At 42.4% G+C, this 25,519-nt stretch overlaps 1 protein-coding gene across 4 annotated transcripts in view; it reads right to left on the bottom strand.

Annotated features, from left to right (window-relative positions):
* Window positions 1-16,190, bottom strand: part of Alkbh3 (alkB homolog 3, alpha-ketoglutarate dependent dioxygenase) — a 33,303-nt gene extending 17,113 nt beyond the window's left edge. The window contains exons 1-8 of one of the 4 annotated variants that reach the window (XM_038329649.2): window positions 16,071-16,190; window positions 13,798-13,923; window positions 13,408-13,505; window positions 11,876-11,910; window positions 9,456-9,503; window positions 7,649-7,752; window positions 6,000-6,088; window positions 180-389 (exon numbers count right to left, since the gene is read on the bottom strand). In XM_038329649.2, the coding sequence (XP_038185577.1) occupies window positions 180-389; window positions 6,000-6,088; window positions 7,649-7,752; window positions 9,456-9,503; window positions 11,876-11,910; window positions 13,408-13,505; window positions 13,798-13,852 (639 nt within the window). In that variant the 5' untranslated portion in view covers window positions 13,853-13,923; window positions 16,071-16,190. The other 3 variants (XM_038329651.2, XM_038329650.2, XM_038329648.2) reach the window with 3 other exon arrangements.
* Between the last annotated feature and the right edge of the window lie 9,329 nt (window positions 16,191-25,519).

Here is a 25,519-nt window from a genome sequence, read left to right as displayed (position 1 = left end):
TGCATGAGTGGGTACTTTGGAAGCCACACATTTGGAGGAGGCGATCAAATGGAAATGTTTCACCGCTGTTATGTGCTCCTACCCCTAATCCCAGAAAGAGCAGCTTTTAGGAGGTCTGGGTTCTTCACTGATTAGGAGGTAAGAGAGGAAAACGCGTGTTTAAGGCAGAGAATACTTACAGGTGGGGGTTTCTTCCTCATCTCAAAAGTCCGAGTGGCACCAAAACTAAGTGACGCAATGATGGGGCAGCTCCCCAGCGAGGGCTCATCATCACTGTGCCAGTCCACACTGTCCTTCTCGTCCCGATAAAGATTGCACAGCAAGGAGTTGAAGGTGTGGCCAGTGTTCTCCTCAATGCGGCTCTTCAGAGTGCACAGCACAGGATGCCACTGGCAGCAAGCCGAAGCAAGTGCAGGGACAGGTACACAAGGCACAGTAGGCAGGCATGGGGAACAGAAAAAAAGGCAAAATGAGCCAAGCTCTGAGCAGGGCAATGTAATAAACAGAAGGCAAGAAGAGTAGAGTAGTCTCCTCCCTCCGTCTCTATGCTGAAGCAAGTCAACCTCCTCCAGTGGAGTAGGAAAGCACTAAATCCGAATGCTGGAGCCTGTCCACCCTCTCCTTTCTCTCGCATCCTCACAAAGCGGCCAATGCCAGCACGCTCAGGGTGGCTCTGGAAAGGCAGTGCTGTGCTCAGTGGAGCAGCCAAGTGCCAGCCAGTGAGTCCACACACTCAGGCTCAGAGAAGAACAGGAGCACTCTCAACTGGGTGCCTTCCATCCATCCTATTCCTGTTTTAGTCTCAACAATAGATTTGCTTTCTTGAAAAATAATATTTAGAGTAGCTAGCTTCCTAAACAGAAACCAAATCTTTGGCATGGTGGTGTGAGCCAGCAATCTTAGCACTCGGGAGGCTGAGGCCAGCTTGAGGCCATCCTGGTCCTGTGCTATGCCAACAATCACATGTGGTCCGTTTCTTTTCTCTAGAATAGGACTCAGAGCACACTCTTAGAACTGTAAAGTTACAGACTTAACCATACTGCAAAGCACAGCTTGCTGTCCATAGCCAGCTCAGTGATGTAGTTTGCAGTGTGGCCACGTACACAGGAAGTTATGAACATCAGTCACAGGCTGTGCACTGGCTCCACAAAAGCTCTGTGTCTTACTAAATCTCAAGAGCCCAGCACACATTTTAGGACAGTGGCTTTCATTCTTTACACTACCAAAATGATTGATGTCCTCACTTTACTGTTGATGATGGAGCTCTGGTTGGCCTGGAACTTGCTATGTAGATCAGGCTGATCTTGAACTCACAGAGATCTGCCTGCCTCTTCCTCCAAGTGCTGAGATTAAAGGTGTGCACCACCACGCCCAGTCTGAACCTTCATTCTTTTAGGTTATAGTTATTGATATTTACTATATTACAATTAAAGCTGAACTGAGAGTGGTGGTACATGCAATAAAGCCAGGGAGGCTGAGGAAGGAGGACAGAGTTCACAACTAGCCTGGGCCATACAGCAAGACCCTGTGTCCAGATAAATAAATATACCATTGGTAATCCATTCAAAATGCAACAGCAAATATATATAACTGTGTATGGAAAATTGTAATTTCAATATAAAAGTGTGATGAGAGCAGCTCCTGCTTTGCAAACATCGTGTCGGTCTACACAGGAGGCAGCCAGCTCCCCTGCTTCTGCATTTACTCTGCTAAAATTAGTGCACAGCCCTATCAGAGAGCAGCTTTGCTTTGTGACTGCATCCCAAGCTCAGCCTTGGCGGATCTCGAGTTAGCCCCACTCGGGATCTGATGCTATCTCAGACTTTTCTTGTTCTTTCCAGTGGTTTACATCAGAATCCGAATGGATCTTTACCCTTGCATGGTTCTTGTCACTGAGTCACACAGACCTTCTAAGCCTTCGCACATGTCACCCGGTCACACCACTGTAAACACCGTCACTGAGTTCATCAAACAAGTCTAGGTCATGGAAAAAGCCAGGCTCGCAGCAATGGACGCTTAGTTTCCCCAGTCTGGTTTGTGCTTGGAAATTCAACTTTTATCATTGACAACACACCCTGGCCACTGTTTTCACTAAAGTGAAACTAATTTCATTTGCTGGTGAGGAAATATCAGTCAGAGTCTCAGATCTGGCAAAGAGGTCTGTTTGCCAGCTGTTTTATATAAAAGCAATCTATGGGGAGAACAGCTTACAACTCAGTCACACTCAGTTTCTAGGAGATATGCCTTATGCATTCTTTCAGTTTCATCAAATGAACTACTAAGATGTACTTGAAATTAGTTTTTTTTGTTTGTTTTTTGTTTTTTGGTTTTTTTTTGGTCTGTCTGTCTGTATTTTAAGACAGGGTCTCTCTACATAGCCCTGGCTATCTTGAAACTCTCTCTCTTTGTAGAACATGCAGGCAGATCTCTAAGTAAAAGCACTTACCACTTATGCCTGGATTAGTATTTTTATTTTTAATTGGAAAAAATTTAGATTTATTTTCACCTTATGAGTATGTGTTTTTATTTTATGAGTGTGTTTTTGCTGACATGAATGTATTTATACTATCTGTGTGTCTGGTGCTCAGAGGTCAGAAGAGGGCATCAGATCTCTTAGAACCACAGTTACAGACGGTTGTGAGCAGCCATGAGCATAGGGAACTAAATCCAAGTCCTCTAACATGAGCAACAAATCTCTTAACCTCTGAACTATCTCTATAGTGCCTCATCTTTAACTGTTGAAATTACATTCTTTTATTGTGTGTGAACATGCGCCCACATGTGCACAGCACACATGTGAAGGTCAGAGGACAATTTTACAGGAACCAGTTCTCCACTTCCTCCATGTGGGTTCATGGGATTGAACTCAGGTCATCAAGCTTGGGGTGGGGGGCGGTCAGTGCCTTTGTCCACTGAGCCATGTTATGGGTGCTAACCTGAGCATTTTGAAAACCCTAGGTAGGAATGTGCTGTAGTGGGGGCAGAGCGATCACTGGCAGTTTGTTGGAGGTGCCCCCATTCATCCTATAGCATCAGAGCAAAGGCTACACAGTTACAAACACACACTCTCGGCACTGCTGTGAAAACAGTGCAGTACCCACGAAAGCTTCCTGGACCCATAGGATGTGCTTCAGGAAGCTTCCGGAAGAGCCTGCAGTGACAGGATGGGCGCGCAGAGGACAGTGCAGTCCTGAGTCTGTCCCCATCCCCGCCACAGGAGCACTGGCGCAGCACAGCAGTGTGAAGCCAGCATGAAAGCCGGGCCTCTGTGCTTATCACAGCACGTTTACTAAGCAGGGGGTTTAGAGAAGAAACAGAACTCAGGTCAACAGAACAAAACAAGAAGGTTATTTGTTCAAGAGAACAAATTCTAAAGTGAAATCCCAGGAAGCTGTGCTTCCTGCCCACCTCCCAGCTAGAATCTACCTTCACAGAGAAAGAGAAAAAGCAGATGCCTGAATTACACATCTAACAAAAAAACAAGAATGGAAAGAGGATGGCTCTAGAATGTGACTGAGAATCTCATTAGCACTTGCCTGACTCGCTTGGGACTCAACACTGTGACAACATCAAGTTTGCATTATGTTTCTAAGTGGTATATGGTTTTTTCTCGGCTATTTTTGGTAGTGAAGTATAGAGAGAGGGAGACATGGGATGGGTAATGGAGGACTAATTTAGACTCTTTAACCAACTCTCTAAATAGAGATCCTTTGGAACTGAATGTCTAAATTAAAATTCGGCGTCATCTTGCTGCTCAGTAAAGGCATTCTATCCTCAGGAGACATCTGAAGGAAAGTGGAGAATGCAGCAGACCATTCTAGAGCGGCTCAGTGACACAAAGGTGGGCCTGGGTCTCCAGAAAGGTCATGTTGGTGGGACTTGCAGCTGATTAAGTTTTAATCTACTTTATACATCAGGCCCAATATCATTCAGTTTGTACAAAGATAAACAAGCTTCAAGACCTTCATCTAAAGCTGGGCATTGTGGTCATGCCTCTAACACCAATATGAAGGCTAGAATAGCAGGGTTTTGAGTTTGAAGCCATCTTTAGCTAAAGAAATTTGAAGTCAGCCTATCTATCTAATGAGGCCCTGTCTCAACATAAATGTATGTATACTAAATACATTAGCAATAAACATACAAAATTCCATGATAGGAATTATAATTTGAGACTCTTTTGTGTGCATGTGTTTGCACATGTATATGCTTAGAGACCAGAAGATAACTTCTAGAGCATCCCGCAGGTACAGTCTGGTCTTTCTTATTTTGTCTGATGCAGGATCCTTCACTTGCCTGGAATTCACCAAGTAGCTAGACTAACTGGCCAGCGAACTTCTCAGCACTGGGATTCCAAACAGGAATTACTGTGCTCTTCTACCTGAAACTGGAAAGTGGGTCTCGACTCGGGTCCTCACACCTGTGCAGCAAGCACTTACTGGCTGAGCAGCCTTCCTAGCTCATCTTCCTAGCAATCTTAATGTTCAACAAGAGGCTTGCTTGAATAAATTAATGTAGTGAAAAACTATGAAATATTATATAAGTATTACATCCATATAGAATATTTAAGACTTGTTAATGATATATAGTTAAGAGAAACATAGATAATTTTTCATTTTTATTAATTTAAGGGGCATTGGTTTGGTTTGGTTGGTTTATGTTTTGTGGTGCTAGGAAGAAAACCCAGGGTCTTGTGCTGTTCAACCAGGCCACAGCCAAGCCACTTTTGTTTCTCCAGAGAAGGGTTTATTTCAAACCCAGAAGCCCTCTTACACCTTCCTAAGTGCTGAGACTATAGTTTCAATAAGGGTCAAAAAAGATTGTCAATGAAAAAAATTCTTTTGAAAAATTGTTTTAAAAAATGACTCTAAAGTGAAAGACAATATTCAGGAAGGACCATGTGGCTTCTGTGTACTCTAAAAATGGTGGTTATTAAGCTCAGGAACTGCCCACAACAGACACACAGCAATGTTGACCGAAAAGAAAGCTGACTGAAAGACAAGCTGGAACAAATGAAGAAGGACCTCCCCTCAGCCTGTTTAGCCCCCAGCTTTGCCACTGTGGTCATGGACAAGCAGGTAACCGGCTGTGACGAAGTGGGGACAGCTTCTGCTGCCCAGGTCTCCAAGTCTACTCAGAGAGAAGGAGTTTCACACCTTCTGCAGTCACAGCCTGCAGCCGGCTCTAGGAAAGAACCCCCAGGGCAGCAGCCACCTCCCCTGGGCTCATGTTGTACTGGGGACGTCAGCACACAAGGCCTTTGTGCTTACATGTGGCTAGGGCTCTAAAACACTCCACACTTCTGTGTGTCCAAATGAATAAGCAAAACTCCACTTCTTCAAAGTCTCTTTTAGTAAAGCAGAACATTTTTGCCGAAGGCAAGAGTCCAAGAACTGAACTGGGAGCTCTTTCTTGGGCTTCAACTCTAGCCTTTGACAAGCTTATTTATAGACCAAAAATCTTTGTCTACTGACATGGATTTTTTTTTATGAGATTCGGCTTTAGTGTGTTGTTAAGGCTGGCCTTGAACTTATGATCACCCTGCCTTAGCTTCCTGAGTTGTAGGACTGTAGGCATGTTACTACCACGACTGCCTAGCTATCATGGAAAGCTTCAAAAACAAAAGAAGCAGTAGAAACAGGGCCAAGTGGCAGTAGTTGGAAGTCTGGAAACTGTACCCACAGAATATAAATATAAATTTAACAAACCCCAGATTTTTTTCACAAGTGACAACAGAGCTGAGAAACGGAAAGGTGCCCTACCCTCACTGGCCAGCTGCAAGGATGTGCTGCACAGCACAACACAGCAGTGCTCACACAGGAGGGGTCGGGAGCGGCAGCTCGCTCCCCTGGAACCCTGCACAGTTCAGTTCCAGTTCCTCCCATCCTCTGAGCACACAGAGGACTTTCTGAAGCAGGAACTGTCAATGCCTCTCTGAGCAATGACTCTAGTATTCAACACTTAGACCAGAAAACCACACCAGTGACATCATTTCAACATACGTGAGGATTTGGCTCCATAGTGATTCTTGAGTAAGTGTAAGGAAGCTCTCCATACCATGCTGTAAGTCTTGGTTGCGGATAAGTTCTATCTAAGAAAGAAAATACAGGGCTCTTGAGACACATGCCGCGGTAAGTGTGCCCGCACTGGAGGAGAAGCGTGAGGAACACAAGGAAGAGGAAGGCTGACCCAGTCCCTTCCTCAGGATATGGGAGGTGACTAGCGGACGCTGGAAGGGCTACACAGGAAAGGCGTGCTGGCAGGGACAGCCTGGGCAAAGGCTCTGGGGAGGGAAAGTGTATGATCTGTTTGTTTCAGTAACAGAAAAAAAAAAATCTCAAAAAGCAGAATACGGAGCGTGGGGCATGTGAAATGGATTTGTAGTAATAATCCGTTTGAAAAGCAAGAGAACCTCGTCATCTATATACGTCACGGCAACACTGTGCATGTCCTGATCTAAAACAGTGGAAGCAACTGTCACACACACCTGCTTTTGTCACACGTGGATGCTATCTAAACTGTTTTGGAGAGGTCAGGGGCTACCATCTCTCCCCAACAGACATCAGTCACAACAACAAGATTAACAAAGGATTGGGGACACGCAGCTCAGTAGTAGAACTTTCTAGACCTCTAAGACTGCAGAAAGACTTGCATTTGAACCAAGAATTGCTGAAAAAAGGAATCGGGGGAGCCAATGTTCATTAAAGGACACACACACACACATACACACACATACACACACACACACACACACACACACCAGTACACATTCTGTTAAGCAAGTATCATGCATCATTTTAATTTATTTAATTAATATGAATCTTATAATTTATGTACTATTAGATAAATTTTAAAGATAAGAAAACCTAGAATTACAGAGCCTCTGAACTGTAATTTGCTCAAAATTAACAATTACTTGGAACGATAAAGCAAGCACCCAAAGCCACACTGTGAAAACTCCTAGAGTATGGAAGGCTCCTATTCTGACACCCGTGTTTAAAAAAAACTGAAGCCAGTTTACATGCACTTTGTCTCTTTCTTCACAAGCAATTCAAACTGGCTCCAATCCTAGGGATAGGAGCTTATGTCAGAGCACAGACGCCTCCTAGTGGCCATGCGAGGTAGCACAGGCACTGCAGGAGCAGGGAGAACAACAGTAAGGGTCAGATCAGAGTAAGGTAATCAATGGTGCTGCATCTTCGCGAGCTCAGGAGAGGGGACATTGAAACTGAAGGAGACTGGCTGACTCCAGTGATAGGAAAGAGAAAACACAAAGTCAGTAAGTAGGACTTCAGTAAAATGTGCGCCAAATGGATTGCAAAAAGAAAGCTCTGGACACGTCTATAAAGAAGGAACAAGCACCATCAGAATAGAGAAGCAGTTAAAGCGAAAGGGAGGGCATGTCAGCCACAGGCCAGCTAGCCAGGCTTTCTTGGCTCTCTGAGCTCTTGCCTCTCTCTTGTCCAATCTCCCTGACCCCTGGGTCTCTGCTGGGCATGGCTTCTGCCTGGCACACTAATTCCTGTCTGTCCCTTAGGGAGTCTTGGCTTTCATCCCGTTTGAGACCAGCTATGTTAAGCCGATGCAGGGAACTGCAAAACATTTGAACGGGAACTGTGCAGCAACAACGGTGGCCCAGAGGCCTGCTTACCCTCTTTGATGCCCATCCTCTGTTTCCAGGGAACATCCCGACAAAGGCGCTCCAGTATCCAGTCAGCTTCCTTCAAGTCCACGAAGCCAGGATATAAACACACCCTTAATGCAGAAAGAGCGGTCATTAGCTGAACTACACAGAAAAGGCGGACTGAATACTGGCAGAGTTGACTAGACTTTCACTTTAAAGGGAAGATGGAGCTATTTTCCTTCCACATGATCTTCACATAAAATAACACACTCCATTTATGGCACCACACGAGGCTTTCTAGAGTCCTGCTCCAAACAGCGTTCAAGATACTCTACTGCCCAGGAGGAGACAGAGATTACTAGCATGGCTGTTTTGAAACCTTGGGCAGGCACTTAATGTCCCTCAGTTTCAAAAGTGTAACCTAAAGATGACATCCATTTCATAAGGTCACTATGAAGAGTAACTAGTAAAACCTAGAGGTCAAAAGATATTTTTAAAACTATATCCATTAGAAGACAGAGACTACCATGGCTATAAAACCCAAATGAGGTTTCCTTTTACTAAATACATTCTCATCCTGTTACAGATTCAGCCGAAAAAGTCATTTTGTATCTCTTCCCTAAGAGAAGTCTAGAAGTGCACTCTCCTGCAGTCTTGACAGCAGCAAGCCCTCAGAAGGTGCCTGTGAGTCAGAAGACCCAGAGGTCATCTAAAGCTACCTAGTTAACACAAGACCTGGCTGACCAGGACAACACAGCTGGTCTCGCATACTGGCTGGGAAAGTCTTGCTGCAAAGGGGAGTGTCTCGGATCGATGGCTGGTTTGCTTTGTTGTTTTCCATTTCTTGTCAACCTGACACAATCAAGGGCCATTCGGGAAGAAGGAATCCCAGCTGAGGATTTGCTTCCGTCAGACTGGCCGATAGGTGAGTCTGTGGGGGTTTTGTCTTGACTGACGATTGAGGTGGGAAGGCCCAGCTTACTGTGGGCAATGCCATCCCTGGTCAGATGGTCCTGGGATGGTTAAGACAACAGATTAACCAGGAAGAGCAAGTGAATAAGCAGCATTTTTCCATGGCCTCTGCTTCTGTTCCTGCCCAACTTCCTTCAGTGATGGACTGGGACCTGAGAGTTGAAAGGTGAAGCCAGCCCTTTCCTTCCCACATTGCTTTCGGGAATCGTATTTATCACAGCAATAAAAAACAAAGATTGGGAGCCTCCAAAAGGGATTCAAACAGTAGCTACACCAGCCAGTTTTACAGAGTGCTCTATATCTAGAAGAGGGTTCTGTTAAGCAACTTTCATTTGTCATTTCTGATGTAATTGTTTATCTCATTGGTTTATGGTGATAGTTAATATATTGTGCATTAAAATATTTTTAAATAGTGACTACATGTAAAATATATATATATATATATATATATAACTTTACCTTCTTATATATATTTAATATATATTTAACTCAATATATATATAACTTTACCTTCAGTTCACCTTAATATGGCAATATAACACTATATAATGAATATATATGTAGTTCATGAAGTGCAGCAATAAATAATGAAGCACTCATGAAAGACTGGAGCCAGCTCTAGTACTAAGCTACTGTGAGTGGCGGGGGTGCAGGAAAAGGATGTCTCTCTGGGCTTGGCTTCCTCATGAGACTGTGGCCACAACAGCTGCTCTAACAGTCAGAAGCTGTGAAAATGTTCTGATGCTAGAGTTTGTAAAAAGGAGGTATTACCCGAGTCTTGTTCCTTAATAAGGAGAGGACAATTTCAAGAGCCTATAACTCAGTGACAGCTGCAGTCACGCACCAATGAGGAGTCACCTACCTCGACACACCTATGGGGGACAGGCTGATTTCATGCACTCCCTCCCTGCTAAAGAAGCAGAGGAGAAGCACGTGTTAGTGTGAGGCAATGGAATCCATCCTGTTTGTGCCCTCCCACGGCCCTGACTCATTAGGATCGGTTAACTTTAGAGAACACTAGGAGGGGGGCATAATCTCCACCCTCCTCCTCAACTGCTAGACAAGGGGCAAATGGTGGTGCATCATTAATGGTACCGGGAACAGAACCCCGATCGGATCAGGCCATGGGGACAAAAGCGAGAGATAATAACCTCTGACTCTACCCCTCTAGGTTTCACACATAATTTAGGCTGATAGGATCCAAGAACCTATCACCAATGGAGAGTTTAGAATGAGGACTACATCCCAGGGGGCAAGTGCACACACCTCAACACTCAGGGCATCTGTTACTTTCAAAGACAGATGTCTAGTGAGTTCTTCCTCTGGGGAGAACTCCTTCAGTGTCCCCACCGCTGCATTCATGGTCCTTGAGACCTAGACCTCTCTTCTGACGACTCCCACAGAGCCACCATCCTCAGCAGCAACCACGTGCATTCCTTTACTACAGCCCTATAGGTGTTTCCAGCCCACGTTTCTGTACACAGGAATACTTCCCTACCAGCCAGCAGCCCCTATCCAACTCACCTCCCAGTCTGGCCCAAGGAAAACTCACCTCCCCTACAAAAATCTCACTGCACCTCACCTCTAAAACTTCTCTGACCATAAATTTGTGCCAGTAACATGACCCATCTCACCCTGTGCCAGTATTAGATCTATGTACAAAACTACAACTTGTTTTAATGTCTATTCTATTCGTTAGATGTGGGTCCGTTAAGGGGCAAAGAGTAGCTTATTCTCACACCTTACACACAGTGGATGGGTGATAAAAGCTTGCTGAATGCTGGCCAGAGGTGGCACACACCTTTAATCCCAGTACTTGGGATGCAGAGGCAGACAGATACCTCTCTGTAAATTCAAGCCCAGCCTGGTCAACAGAGCAAATTCCAGGACAGGCTCCAAAATTACAGAGAAACCCTGTCTCGAAAAAATAAAAACCAAACCAAACAAACAAAAAAAGCTTGCTGAATTTAACCCAGTGTGGGAAGGTGTGAAACACAGACATGCAGGTGCAAGTTTCATGGCAGAAAAGCAACAGAGCACACAGATCATTTACTATTTTAATGGTTCTCCTATCACCGCTCTCGGGGCCTGCGCTAGGCTCCTAGGCAGCTGAATGAGCACAGCTGGCATTTATTCCCCAAGGACCACATTCTATGGAAGTTGTCTATATGGGTTCCGAGGATATAAATACTATGCTTTCATGAGATATACAGAACTGTATCTAGAAACTCACTCACTCCAAACATGGAGCACATTTCTGGGAACTGGCAAACAAAACCTAGGCAAGTTAACTTTGGACACAGCAAGGCTGGGCCCCAAACACCTAGGGAGAGATGCTGTGACGTTTCTCTCGGCTTGCAAACTTATGACTGCATCCCTCCCTTTTAAGCCCAACTGTAATGGTTTCGTGGCTTTGTTCTCTCTACCACCAATGGCGGCGATACTGCATTGCTACCATTCAAACAGTCAAAGACTAGTAGACCTAAACCGGATTTAAGTGACTGGACTCCTAGTCCTTAACAGACAAAGAAGAAAATCAAATTCGAGAGAGATGGAAAGAACTCAGGACTAGTTATATAGCTAACTAGTTGCAAAGATGTGACTAGATAATTACTGAAATTATGTTGATATTTGTGTGAGTTTCAAATTCTTGTAAAACCAGTCTACAGATATCTATATAGCATAACAGACTGCTCATGGGCAAGGACATCCATCTGATGCTAATTCTATAAAGGTATAGCTCATACTGATGGTTTATTCACATCAGGTGGAAAGTGGGAGGCAGGAGAAAAGAAGCCAATATATCTCACACCTGCTTTGGAAAACATTCCAGACACAAATGAATACAAGAGGAACATTTAACATTGCTTAAATTGCTCAGCACCAACCCCTGGTTTTAACACATGGGATGCAGGGTTATCTAGTTTACAGCAGTTTTCATAAGGACTGCTAATAAAATGGCACTAGAGGCTTCCGAACAAGCCAGGCTGCAGTGACTCAGGACAATGCCTTTTCTGTATCCAGTCTACCCTTCCAGAAACCAATGAAACAGGGCCAGGAAATCAACCCCACAGTTAGAATTGAATGTGCCGAGATCTTGCTGTGTTTTCAATAACATCGGTAAACCCAGGAAGTCTCCTCAAAAGATCAAGTTCAACGACTGAGGTAGACTATTCCTTCCAGCTAAAAGTTTGGAGCTACTGAGCCATGCTCTTTTTAAAGGGAAAGTCATCGAGGGAAAGACCCTGGCCATGCACTTCACTGTGGGCAATGCTTACTTACTCAATCACTCTGGGCTCTGGGACTGTACGCACAACCTGCAAGGAAACAGGCAGATCTGAACTCTGGGATGGTTCCCAAGGGTCAAGAATAGCACATACCTCTCATTTCTAGCCAAAACAAGGCAGGTTTACACCCACCCTTTTTCCATCCCACCACCACTACCCCCAAAAAAGCATTGTTCCTGCAGTTCCTAGAACTATGTTACACTGGCCAGCTGACCGAAAACGTGATACAATTAGAACTAGTCAACTTTCCCGTTAGCCAGACACTCTGCAGAAACCTTTTATTAATAAAAAAGACTTTTTTAAGTAGAAGTTTTGATAATTATTATTAATTATTTATATCAGCAGTTCTCAACCTGTGAGCCATGACCTCTTTGGGAGCTGAACGACCCTTTCACAAGGGTCGCCTAAGATCATCAGAAAACCCAGATATTGACATTACAATTCCTAACAGCAGCACAGTTATGAAGTAGTAATGAAATAACTGTATGGTTGAGGTCACCACAACATGATGATTGTATTAAAGGGCTGCAGCATTAGGAAGGTTGAGAACTGCCGATCTATATGATTGTTACTATACCAAGATGCCCAACTTTTAAACTGTACTTTTTTCATTTTATTATTCTTTTAAGTGAAGGGCTGAGGAGATGGCTGAGTTGATAAACACTTGCTACAAAAGCATGAGAGACTAAATTCAAATTCTCCACACCATGTAAATCCTGAGTGGGTGCAGAGGCTTATCTGCAATGCAGAGCTCGGGAGGTGGAGACAGGGAACTCCCAGGGCAGACCGGCTCGTTAGACTAGCTGCATTTAGAACATTCTGTATTCAACTGATAGACCCTGACTGGATATAATGTGGGGAGCAATTGAGGATAATACCTGATGTCAACCCCTGGCCTCTGCACACACATCTATAGGCACATACACGTGTGTACCCATACATATAAACATGCATTTGCATAACACACACACATGAAAATAAAAAAAGACCTGGGAGTTACTTCAAGAGAGAGCACTTGCCTAGTATACATAAGACTCTGGGCTTGATCCCCAGCCCTGCAACGCCTTTGTCCCCCCAAAACTGAGTCATCTATGTTTTTTACATTTATTTCCTATGGGGGTGGAGGCTAAAAAAATCAGGCATTTTGCTATAATCACTGAAATTTCAGAAGGATTTTCTGTAACAATTCTGAAGAGAACATCATTATAGAACTGTTAGGTCTTAGCTAGCCCATGCAAGCTCTTGTCACAGTATAGCATTAAGCTGGTAGTCATGGTACAGCTTCCCTGCCCCACCCCCAAAAGGCAGAGGGTTTGGAGGGAAACATGGCCATACAATGAGGGCAGAATACAAAGAATCTTCAGGCAGATAAGAAAACCAAAATAGTTCACATTTCATTATTATTAGACTCCTTTTGTTCTGCTACTCTTAAGTACACCCACTCAGCCACCGTTGGAGCACCTGCTCCAGAAACCCAGCTTTTGTAAGCACATCTCTGTTACCACTGAAGGAGAAACAGCGGTTTACCAGCTGAGGCTCTTTGAACACAAACTCTCTGTCAGGCAGCTGCTTCCTCCGCCAGGCCTGCCCCGGTGTCTGGGGAAGATGGCTCCTACCAGTAGTAGCTGAAACAGAAGAGAAGAGCCTCAAACAAGAGCTGATAAACCTCCCTGAAGATGACTTATGACCCCAAAATGTAATTGGCAAGGCAACAACCAGCCTCCACCCACTCTGAAGGTACTGACTAAACAGGAAGAGCCAAGTTTATGCCCTTAGCTCAGCAATGACCAGATCGGACAAATGCCAGCCATTTCTAAAGAAAACTGTGAACTCAAGTGGGAGTTCATTATAGAGCATAAAGAATAAAAAAAGACGATGGTGGCTGTCCACACCCACACAGTCCCCGCAGGTTCTTGCCTGGCGGAGCAGCCCACGCTCCCTGTACTCGGGCTCGCCGTCTTTTGTCGTCCATATTGAACACAAAGCTTTCTGTTCTGAGATTTCAGAAGATTTCATTCCTGATTCAAACCATGGGATGGTTACCTGTGTTCAAAAAGAAACGAGTGCTTTGTTAAAGACTGTGAGAGCCTGGCCTCCTAACAGGTAATTATAGCCCTTTTGGTCAGAAGAGACAGTACAACAGCAGATAGAGCTTCTGCATAAAGTCAACTATCTTTACAACGTCTCTGTCAGAAGCTGACTCTCTTGGACTGCTGGCTAGCACAGCACTTTTTCAGTAGGCAGTCAATCACACACAAACTGTGCTATTCCTATTAGTCTCAAGAGCAGAACACGCCCCATAGTCCTTAATGCGAATATTGAAAAACAGGCCAAGTCAGGTGTGGTAGTGCATGCGTTTAGTCCCAATACTCGGAGGCAGAGGCAGGAGATCTCTGTGAGTTCGAGGCCAGCCTGCTCTACTGAGTTCCAGGACAGCCAGGACTACCCAGAGAAACCCTGCTCAAAAGCCGGGGATGGGGAGGAGTCAAGACCCAGTTTCCTCATGCATTACTGTTTACACTGGTTATATGAGCTTTCCTCATGTATTACTGCTTACACTGGTTGTATGAGCTTTCCTCATGCATTACTGCTTACACTGGTTGTATGAGCTTTCCCCATGCATTACTGCTTACACTGGTTGTATGAGCGTCCCCAGAAGTTTTAAAAGTAGACATGACAGAGGACCCTTCTGGCCAAGTGTAAGAGAAGCACAAACAGACAAATCCTACATGACCTCATACATAAAGACTTAAGAAAGCTGAGCCCTAAGAGTAGTATGTGATTCTTTGTGACTAGGGAAGGGGGCTAGATGGGGAAAAGGACACTGGGGATCCAAAGTACAAAGATTCATTTGGACAAGGTGAGATTTACTCATCTACTGCACAAACAATAACCATAAACACCAAATTCTGGGTATTTCATAGTTACAAAGGGTAGATTTTTAAATATTTCTGTCACAAAAAGGCATGTAAAGTAATAAATGTATTCATTTTGTGCTCTTTCTACATCACAAGCATGTATCAAAACGTCACAGTATCCCATAAATACATACGATAATTTGTTCACTAAAATTAAATTTAAATTAAAATCTAAAATATTCATATCCCACTTTCAAAACTATGATTTAGGAAAGATTTCATTTCTATGTTTATAACAAGCAGAGAAAGGTAAGATGCTAATATATATGGGGAACAGGGATTTAGTGACTTACAAAGTCACTCAGAGAAATCAATACCGACTAAAAGTTCAGCTTTTATCAAGTCTCAGCCTTAAGCTAATCAAATCCCCCACATTTTCACCCATTAATTATACCCTGTGGCAAATACAGAATACAGGAGGGTCGGGCCACATGTTTTGAATTTACGAGCCACTTCTTTATGGGTCTAGGAAAGCTTCAAGTTCCCAAAGAGAACACAGTTATATTAACGCTCAGCCTACAGATCCCCAAGCCCCATCTCCTAGACCTTCTGATTTACAAGAGTAGATCTGGGTTCGGGACTCCATGCTTATAAATCTCCCTAGGTGATAAGAAGTATGGTTTACCGGCACACTCCTGTAATCTCAGCATTCAGGGAGCCTGAGTTAAATATTGAGAGCCTGTCTCATCAACAACAACCTATATCACGTAGGGACACGAAGAGCCTATCAGCTGCCCCAAAGCGTTAATGAAACGATCAAATCCAACTCTCCAGCCGAGCGAGATGTGCGAAGGAAGCCCTTATCTCCGAGGTCTTAAAGGCATAAGACGAGGGTTAGCGGGGGTCCCCGAAGGCCTCTGACCAGCGCACCTTGCTGCTCATTCATACAGGAGCGATGTCATTCGTCTAGGGCAACTGCAGAAAATCAAAATTCTCAGAGCCGTCTGAGACTTACTCAGTTTGTGGAGTCCCTACCACCCTGGCACCCAAAGCTTGAAAACTGTAAGAAGAACAAGGGCTCTGGCGGTAGCGGGAACTTGCTTTGAATGCAGATCTGTCCCTGTCCCACCAGCAAACACCGCGCCAACTGACGTTACCGTCTGAGCCCCAGCCTCTCCTTCACAAGCAAGAACAGTCAGCACCGCCCTCAGGGTTGGGGTAAAGTACAGCGGGGAACAGCCTGCTGATGTGACGAGGGGGAGCTGGGCTCCTTTCCCTAATTCAGATCGACTCCCTTCCAGCCGGTGGCCTAGGAGCAGTCCTCACACGCACCGCAAGCCAGGGGACCAAGCCGGCTGAGCTCGTGGACAGTTCCCTGCTTTCCCGACGCTGGGGAACCTTCAGAGTGAGGCACCAGCTCCTGTAACGCCCAACCACAGGACGCGCTGTCACCTACTTCCTCTTACGTCAAACATTGCCGCCGCTTCCGGTGTGTACCCCGGAGTCCGGGTCACTCCATATCCCTGGTGTCTAGAGGGCCGGGTCGAGATGCTGAAGGGAGCTGGATTAGAATTGTGGACAGGGGCGGGGGGTTAAGACGGTCAATGTGAGGAGGAGGTAGGAATGAAGATGAGTCTCCCAGGCCTAGATTCCCCACGACGGAAGCTCCCGAAACTAGTTTGGTTTGTTGTGGAAAGGACAACCATAGTACCCCGGAACTTGGTGGACGGACCCGGGAGTTGGAAGGACTCGAATCATAGTGTGTTCAGCCATAGAATTCCCTTGTTTTCTTGAAAACCATGAGGAGGAGCTAGGATGTTCCCACTGTAGCTGCTCAGCTTTCGTTCACAGCATTTGAGGCGGGGCATGGGACCAGGTCTTATTTGTCTGAGTTCCCGTGTTAAGTAAATTTTACTTGAGTCCTCAGTCTGCCTAAATTTCATCCTAGTGCCACCATTTAGGGCAAGTGCTCCACTTCCTTTTTAAATGATCATAGCTCCTGTTAGTGAGATTAAATGAGATCAAAATATCTGGAACACTATATAAATTTAATTATTCAAGATGACTAAAAGTGTCTCCTCACCCATCCGACCTCTTGAGAAGCATCTTTAAAGTTAAGCCCATGTATCTTACAACGTGAGAGTACTAATTGTAGCACTGAATTAAATATTTTCTGAAAGCTATTCTCTAAAATTTGGCCAAGCATGATCATTGCCACAATCTTTCAAATAAGCCTGATACCTTAAGAGTAGCAATAATGACCTTTTAAGGAAAACCCTCAACTGACTAAGAGAATAGAATCTCTGTCCTGGGGAGACCTAGCATTGCTGTTGGTCTGTGTCAATTACCTAGCCAAAGGACTGTCCCTAGGAAGGAAGGCTTACTGTAAGCAACACTAAAGAGATGAGCGACTAATTAGTCCTTTAATGAGCTACTGTGCTTTACTTCCCTGAATTCCCACCCTCTACCACAGTCTCTTACAGAACATGGGCTTAAACAAACATAGCTTTCTTTTTTCTTGCTCTCTCTGCTCTAAGCATGCTTCCTGTCACACTTCAGGCTTCCACCAAAATTATGTGCTTCTTTAATGCTTCCCTTCTGCCATGCCCCCCCCCAATTATCCTCCTCTGAGCAGCTGCTGAGATTTACAACTCACCTGCCCTTGGGTGTTTTTCTTTTAAACTAATAAAATTGTCCTTGAACTTCTTTTTGAGTCCATTCTTAAATTCTTTTCCTAATGAGACTAAAAACACAGGAGGCAACTGCAATCCCCCTCCCCCGGTATTGATACTAAATAGTACTCGGCTGTAGCAAGCTCCATGTTCCTGACCAATGTACTGATATTGCTGCCACTTTCAAGTACAATTTTCAGTGCATCTACTTTTTTGTTATACTTTGTGACATTGAGAGAAAAATGATTTATCCCAGAACTGAAAAGAGAGGCAGCTGGATTGTAATTTTTACTGTTTTTTTTTCTCCATCACCTAGTAATCATTCGATGCCTGCTTCTGGCTCAGGAACATTTGATACATCTCCTAAAGGGTATTATTTCTTTCTTTTTGATGATTATAGTTTTTGAACTGCAATAGAGATTCCTGGAATGAAGTGTTCCTGAAAGTACTGATTAGCACCTAGTCAGCCTCTAATGGAATGTTTCAAAAAAATCAGCCCAAGACCTGTTGGCATCTGAAACCACAGCACTTTCTTTTGTTTCTTTTATAATATTTTTATTATTTAAAACCATTTTTAAATTTAAATTTAAATATATTTTGTGATAGTCTTCCCATCTCCAAAGTCCTTCCAAATTCTTTCCTCATCCCTACCCACCCAGCGTTAAGTTCTTTCTCAAAAAACAAAAACTCAGTACAATAAACCCCCCAAACAAAAATAAACCAACACCAACAAAACAAAACAAACAAACCCACCCAACTGTAGCCAAATAAAAGCAATTAAAACCTGTAGGGCCTATTATATCACTATCACTGAACATGAGGCCTGCCCTAGAGTGTTTGATATACCCATTGTCACGTTATTGGAGAAAATAGACTTTCTTTCTCCCAGCAAGTATAAATGACAGCTCAGCTGTTAACCTTTATCCTAGTGGCTATGTTTCATCCATCCATCCATCATCCATCCATCATCCATCCATCCATCCATCCATCCAACCATTCATTCTTTTGTGTGGGGGTGTGTTTCATGAAATGAAATATAATAAAACAAAAACTTTCACATGGAAGTTGGACAAGACAAACCAACAGAAGGAAAAGGACCTAAAAAAAAAAAACCCACAAGAACCAGAGACCCACTCAGGAATCCCCTAACACTAAACTAGAAGCCATAATACACACACAGAGGACCTGGTGCTGACCTGGACAGTTCCTGTCTGTGCTGCTCCAGTCTCTGTGAGTTCATATGATCTTTGATCATGTTGGTTTAGAAGACCTTGTTTTCTTGGTGTCCTTCATCTCCCCTGGTTGTTACTCTCTTTCCACCTTCTCTTCTGCAGGGTTCCCCAAGGTTTTCAGGGGATGGATTTGATGGAGACATCCCATTTGGGACTGAGTGTTCCAAAGTCCCTCACTCTCTTCATGATGACTGTCTGTGGGTCTCCCTCTGTATTTGTTCCCATCTCTGCAAAAGGAAGCTTCTCTAGTGATGGCTGAGCAAGGGCACTGATCTATGACTATAGCAGAGTATCATTAGGAGTCATTTTTTCTCTACACTTATTTTCTTTTCTTAGACCAGTATTAGGATCACCAGTGGTTCCCAGGATATCTAGTCTCAGGTTCTTGGTCACCATCTCATGGGGCGGGCCTTAAGTTGGTTCAGGTACAGGTTAATTACTCCCACAAGCTCTGTACCACCATTGCCCTAGCGTATCTTTTAGGCTGTGGCTGGCTTGATGTTTACCTTTTGCTTTTGATAGCCTGCAGGGTACCAGAGATGCTGAAATGTAGGGGTGAATGCTCACTGTAGGCACCAGGTCAACATCTCCATGTCCATTGAGTTGTGTAGGCGTTGTCTTCAGCAATGGGGTCTTGCTGTCAGTTTGTGGAGAACACCCTATAGTCCTGGCAACAGTTTGAGTTATTTGGGGATTCCCATTGGGCCCTGTTTGCCAACAACTCAATTAGATGTAACCACTTCACAGTACTGGAAGCTTCGTTGGTAACAAAAGATGGCAAGTTGAGGTTCTATCTCTCCCATTATTTAGAGATTTCATTTAGATCACCTTCATATATGTATATATTTTAGGAAATTTTTACTGTATTAGGTTTCCATACTGCCCCTCGAATGCCCCATAAGTTTTCAGTCTCTTCCTATATTCCCTTCCATAACCATTTCTTCCTGTCTCTACTTGACCTTCATATTCCAGCCCTCCCCCATTCATCCATAACTATATATTCTATTTCTCCTTCCTAGTGAGATCTATCTGTTCCTTCTAGTTCCTTAATCTATACCCACCATCTGTTGTTCTATGGATTGTAGCTTGATTATTATTGACTTAACAGTTAATATCCACATATAAGTGAATATAAACCATTTTTGTCTGTCTTTCTGGATCTATGATAACTCACACAGGATGATTTTTTTCTAGTTTCATCTATTTGCTTGCAAATTTCATGGTGTCATTTTATAATGGCTGAGTAATACTTTATTGTTAAATGTACCATGTTTTCTTAATCCGTTATTTTGTTGAGGGACATTTAGGTTGTTTCCAGTTTCTGGCTATTATGAACAGAGCAATGAACATGGTTGAGCAAGTGTCTTTGTGGTAGGATGAAGTATCCTTTAGGTACGTGCCCAAGAGTGGAATAGCTGGGTCTTAAGGTAGACCAATTCCAGTCTTCCTAAGCAGCCACCACACTGATTTACACAGTGGCTGTAAGAGGTTGCAACCCCACTCACAATGGATGACTGTTCCTCTTAGTCCATATCTTCACCAGCATGAGCTGTCACTTGTTATATTGGTTTTAGCTATTCTGACAAATGTAAGAAGAAATCTCAGAGGAGTTTTGATTTGAATTTCCCTGATAGCTAAGAATGTTAAACATTTAAGTGTTTTTCAGCCATTTGAGTTTCCTCTATTGAGAATTCTCTGCTTAGATCTCTACCCCATTTTTTAAACTGGGTTATTTGTTTTTTTGATATCTAATTTCTTTAATTCTTTATATATTCTGGACACTAGCCCTCTATTGGATGGGGACTTGGTAAAAATCTATTTCCATTCTGTAGGCTGCTGCTTTATCTGAATCATGGTGGCCTTTGCCTTGCAGAAGCTTCTCATTTTCATGAGGTTCCATTTATTAATTGTTGATCTTAGTGCCTGTGCTAATGGTGTTCTGTTCAGAAAGTCTTCTCCTGTTCCTATGAGTTAAAGACCACTTTCTCTTCTATCAGATTTGGTGTATTTGGCTTTATGTTAAGGTCTTTGATCCATTTTGAGTTGAGTTTCGTGCATGATGATAAGTATAGATCTATTTGGATTCTTCTACATTCAGCCATCAAATTTGAAAAGCACCATTTGTTGAAGATGCTGTCTTTTTTCCAGTGTGTGTTTCTGGCAACTTTTTAAAAAATGTTTTTATTGAGCTATATATTTTTCTCCTCTCCCCTCTTTTCCTCTCCCTTCCCCTTCTACCCTCTCCCATGGTACTCATGCTCCCAATTTACTCAGGAGATCATGTCTTTTTCTGTTTTCCATGTAGATTAGATCCATGTATGTTTCTCTTAGGGTCCTCATTATTGTCTGGGTTCTCTGGGATTGTGAATTGTAGGCTAGTTTTCTTTGCTTTATGTCTAAAAGCCACTTATGAGTGAGTACATATTATATTTGTATTTCTGGGTCTTGTTACTTCATTCAATATGATGTTTTTTAGATCTATCAATTTGCCCCCAAATTTCAAGGTGTCATTATTTTTTTCTGCTGTGTAGTACTCCACTGTGTAAATGTAACACATTTTCCTTATCCATTCTTCAGTTGAGGGGCATTTAGGTTGTTTCCAGGTTCTGGCTATGACAAACAAAGCTGCTATGAACATAGTTGAGCACATGCCTTTGTAGTACGATTGAGCATCCTTTGGGTATATACCCAAAAGTGGTATTGCTGGGTCTTGAGGTAGGTTTCCTAATTTTCTGAGAAATTGTTCAGACAACTTTTTAAAAAATTCAGGTGTCTCTGGATCTGTGGATTTATTTCTAAGTTTTCAGTTTGATTCCAGTGCTCATGGTCTTTATGTTAATACCATGCTGATTTTATTACTATAGCTTTTAGTACAACTTGAGATTGGAGATGGTGATACCTCCAGCAATTCTTTTATAGTTCAAGAATGTTTTATCTATCCTACTTTAGCTATTTTTGTGTTTCCATATGAAGCTGAAAAATGTCATTTCAAGGTCTGTAAAGAATTGTGTTGGAGTTTTGATGGGGATTGCATTGAATCTGTAGATGGCTCTTTGTAGGATGACCATTTTTACTATGTTAATCCTATTGATCCATGAGCATGGGAAAGCTTTCTATATTTTGATATCTTCTTCAGTTTCTTTCTTCAATGAATTGAAGTTTCTATCACTCAAGTGTAGTGGGGAGCTGTGGGCCGGCTTCCCGCCACCCAGTTCCCAGCCACCGGCTAGCTTTATCCGAAATAATTACACAGAAACTGTATTCTTTTATAAAGACTGCCTGGCCCATTATTTCAGCCTCTTACTCACATCTTGACTAACCCATATCTAATAATCTGTGTAGCACCACAAAGTGGTTTCTTACCGGGAAAGATTCAGCATGTCTGAGCGGCTGGCTCCATCGCATCTCTCTCCCTGAGGAGAGGCATGGCAGTCTGCCTCACTTAGGAGAGGTGTGGCATCTGACTGAGCCATCTACCTCACTTCCTTCTTCCTGTTCTGTCTACTCCACCCACCTAAGGGCTGGCCAAGGCAGTTTCTTTATTAAAACAGAAGACCCTCCCACATCATTTCCCCTTTTTCTGTTTAAACAAAAAAGAAAGGCTTTAATTTTAACATAGTAAAATTACATATAACAACGCACGTCTTTAATCCCAGCACTCGGGAGGCAGAGGCAGGCAGATCTCTGTGAGTTCGAGACCAGCCTGGTCTACAAGAGCTAGCTCCAGGACAGGCTCTAAAGCTGCAGAGAAACCCTGTCTCGAAAAACCAAAAAAAAAAAAAAAAAAAAAAGAATACAATTTGTGTGATGTTATTTTGGGGCACAAGCTAGCCAGCAGCCAGGAGCAGGGCAGGGCTAAAAGCAGGCCTGCCCTGCCGCTCATCACTACACTCGAGTTTTTCACTTGCTTGGTTAGACATACTCCAAGATATTTTATATTATTTGGGGCTATTGTGAAAGTTGTTTCCCAGATTATTTTTCAGATTATTTTTTATTTGTATATGGGAGGGCTACTGATTTTTATGAGTTAATTTTGCATCCAGCTATGTTGCTGAAAGTGTTTATTAGATAAAGGAATTTCCTGGTGGAATTCCATGAGTCATTTATGTATACTGTCATATCATCTTCAAAGAAAGATTTTCTGATTTTTCTTGTCCAATTTGCATCCCTTTGATTTCCTTCAGCTGTCTTACTGCTCTGGCTAAGACTTCAAGTACTATATTGAATAGGTACGTAGAGAGTGGACAAACTTGTCTTGTTCCTGATTTTGGTGGAATTGCTTTGAGTTTTTATCCATTTAAGTTGATGTTGGCTACGGGCTTGCTTTAAACTGCCTTTATTATGTTGAGTATGTTCCTTGTATCTCCAGTATTTTTTTCATGAAGGGTGTTGAATTTTGTGAAAGGCCTTTTCTGCATCTAATGAATGATCTTCTGTTTTTTTCTTTCAGTTTATTTATATGGTGGATTACATTTATCTATGTTTGTTTGTTTAGAATCATCCTTGCATCTTTGGAATAAAGCTTGCTTGATAATGGATAGTGGATTGTCTATGTATTCTTGGATTCAGTTTGTAAGTATTTTTGTATCTATGTTCATAAAGGAGATTGGTCTGTAATCTCTTTCTTTATTGTGTCTCTGTGTGGTTTGGGTACTAGGGTAACTGTAGCCTTGTAACAGGAATTGGGCAACATTCCTTCGGTTTCTATTTTGTGGAATAATGTGAGGAGTATTGGCGCTAACTCTTCTTTGAAAGTCTGATAGACTTCTGTACTAAATCTGGGCCTTGGCTACTGCCCCCTCCTCCTCCTTCTGGAGACTTTTAATGACTGATTCTATATTTCGCTGGGGGTTAAAAGTCTGTTTAAATTACTTACCTGATCTTGATTTAACTTTGGTAAATCATTTGTATCAAGAAAATTATCCGTTTCTTTAAGATTTTCCACTTTGGTGGAGTAAGGTTTTTAAATTATACTTTTATGACTTTCTGGATTTCCTCATTTTGTTAATTTGTGTCTTCTCACTTCCTTTTTTAAAAGCTATTTTGGATAGGGTTTGTTGATCTTAATGATTTTCTAAAAGAACCAATTATTTGTTACATTGATACTTTGTACTTTTGTTGTTGTTGATTGTTATTATTGATTTCAGCTTTAAGTTTGATTATTTCTTGCTGTCTCCTCTTTTTGGTTGTGATTTCTTTTTTTTTGCTTCAGAGCTTTCAGGTGTGCTCTTAAGTTGCTAGTGTAAGATCTCAATTTTTTTTGTGTGTAGGCACTTAGTGCTGTGAACTTGCCTCTTAGATCAGCATTCATTGTCCCATAAGTTTGGGTATGTTGTGTATTCATTTTCATACAATTCTAGAAAGTTCTTCTTTCTTGACTCATTTTTCATTCAATAGAGAGTTATTGAGTTTCCATGAGTTTGTAAGCATTCTGTTGTTTCTGCTGTTGATATCCAGCTTTAATCCATGGTGGTCAGATAGGATGCAGGGTGTTATTTCAATTTTCTTGTACCTGTTGAGATTTGCTTTGTATCTCAGTATGTGATCAATTTTGGAGAAAGTTCCATGAAGTTCTGAGAAGAAGATCTATTCTTTGTGTTTAGATAAAATGTTCTGTAAACACCTGTTAGGTCCATTTGGTTTATAACTTAACTCCAGCATTTCTCTGTTTGGTTTTGTCTGGATGACCTATCTACTGGAAGACAGTGGGGTACTAAAGTCTCCCACTATTAGTGTGTGAGGTTCAATATATGCTTTAAACTGTAGTAGTATTTCTTTTATAAACTTGGGTGCCCTTGTATTTGGAGCATAAATGTTAAGAATTGAAATGTCCTCCTGATGGATTGTTTTTTCTTTGCTGAGTATGTGGTGTCCTTCCCTATCTGTTCTAACCAGTTTTGATGTGAAGTCTATTTTGTAAGATATTAAAGTGGCCACACCAACTTGTTTCTTAGGCCCATTTGCTTGAAATATCTTTTTCCAACCCTTCACCCTTAGGTGATGTCTATCCTTGATGCTAGGTGTTCCTTGGATGCAACAGAAGGATGGGTCCTGATTTCTCATTCATTGTTTCGGTCTATGCCTTTTTATTAGAGAATTGAGATCATTAATGCCGAGAGGTATCAATGACCAATGATTGTTGATTCCTGTTATTTTTGTTGTTGTGTGTACATGGAGGCTTCCCTTCTTTTGATTTTCATAGTCTGGAATTATTTATTTCTTGTGTTTCATTGGATGTAGTTTAACTCTTTAGGTTGGAGTTTCCCTTCTAGCACCTTCTGTAGGGCTGAATTTGTTGGTAGATATTTCTTAAATTTGATTTTGTCATGGAATATCTTATTTTCTCCACCTGTGGTAATTTAATGTTTTGCTGGGTATAGTAGTCTGAGCTGGCCATCTGTGGTTTCTTAGAGTCTGCGGCACCTCTGTCCAGGCTTTTCTGGCTTTTAGTGTCTCCATTGAGAAGTCAGGTATAATTCTAATAGGTCTGCCTTCATATGTTACTTGGTCTTTTCCCCTTGTAGCTTTTAATATTCTTTCTTTGTTCTGTATGTTTAGTGTTTTGATTATTATGTGCCAAGGAGACTTTTTTTCTTGTCTAATCTTTTTAGTATTCTACATGCTTCTTGTATTTTGATAGGCATATTATTCTTCAGAGAATTTTTCTTCTATGATTTTTTTGTTGAAAATATTTTCTGTGCCTTTGATTTGTGTTTCTTCTCCTACCTCTATTCCTATTATATTTGCACTTAGTCTTTTCATAGTGTCCTAGATTTCCTGTATGTTTTGTGCTAGGAACACTTTAGATTTAACATTTTTATTGATCAATGTGTCTTCTATCATGTCTTTAATGCCTGTAAGTGACTTTTCCATCTCT

This window comes from Arvicola amphibius, chromosome 5 (genome assembly GCF_903992535.2).
Source record: "Arvicola amphibius chromosome 5, mArvAmp1.2, whole genome shotgun sequence".
Classification (NCBI taxonomy): domain Eukaryota; kingdom Metazoa; phylum Chordata; class Mammalia; order Rodentia; family Cricetidae; genus Arvicola; species Arvicola amphibius.
Note: the sequence above shows the minus strand (reverse complement) of the source record. Positions and strands in the feature narration are given on the sequence as shown.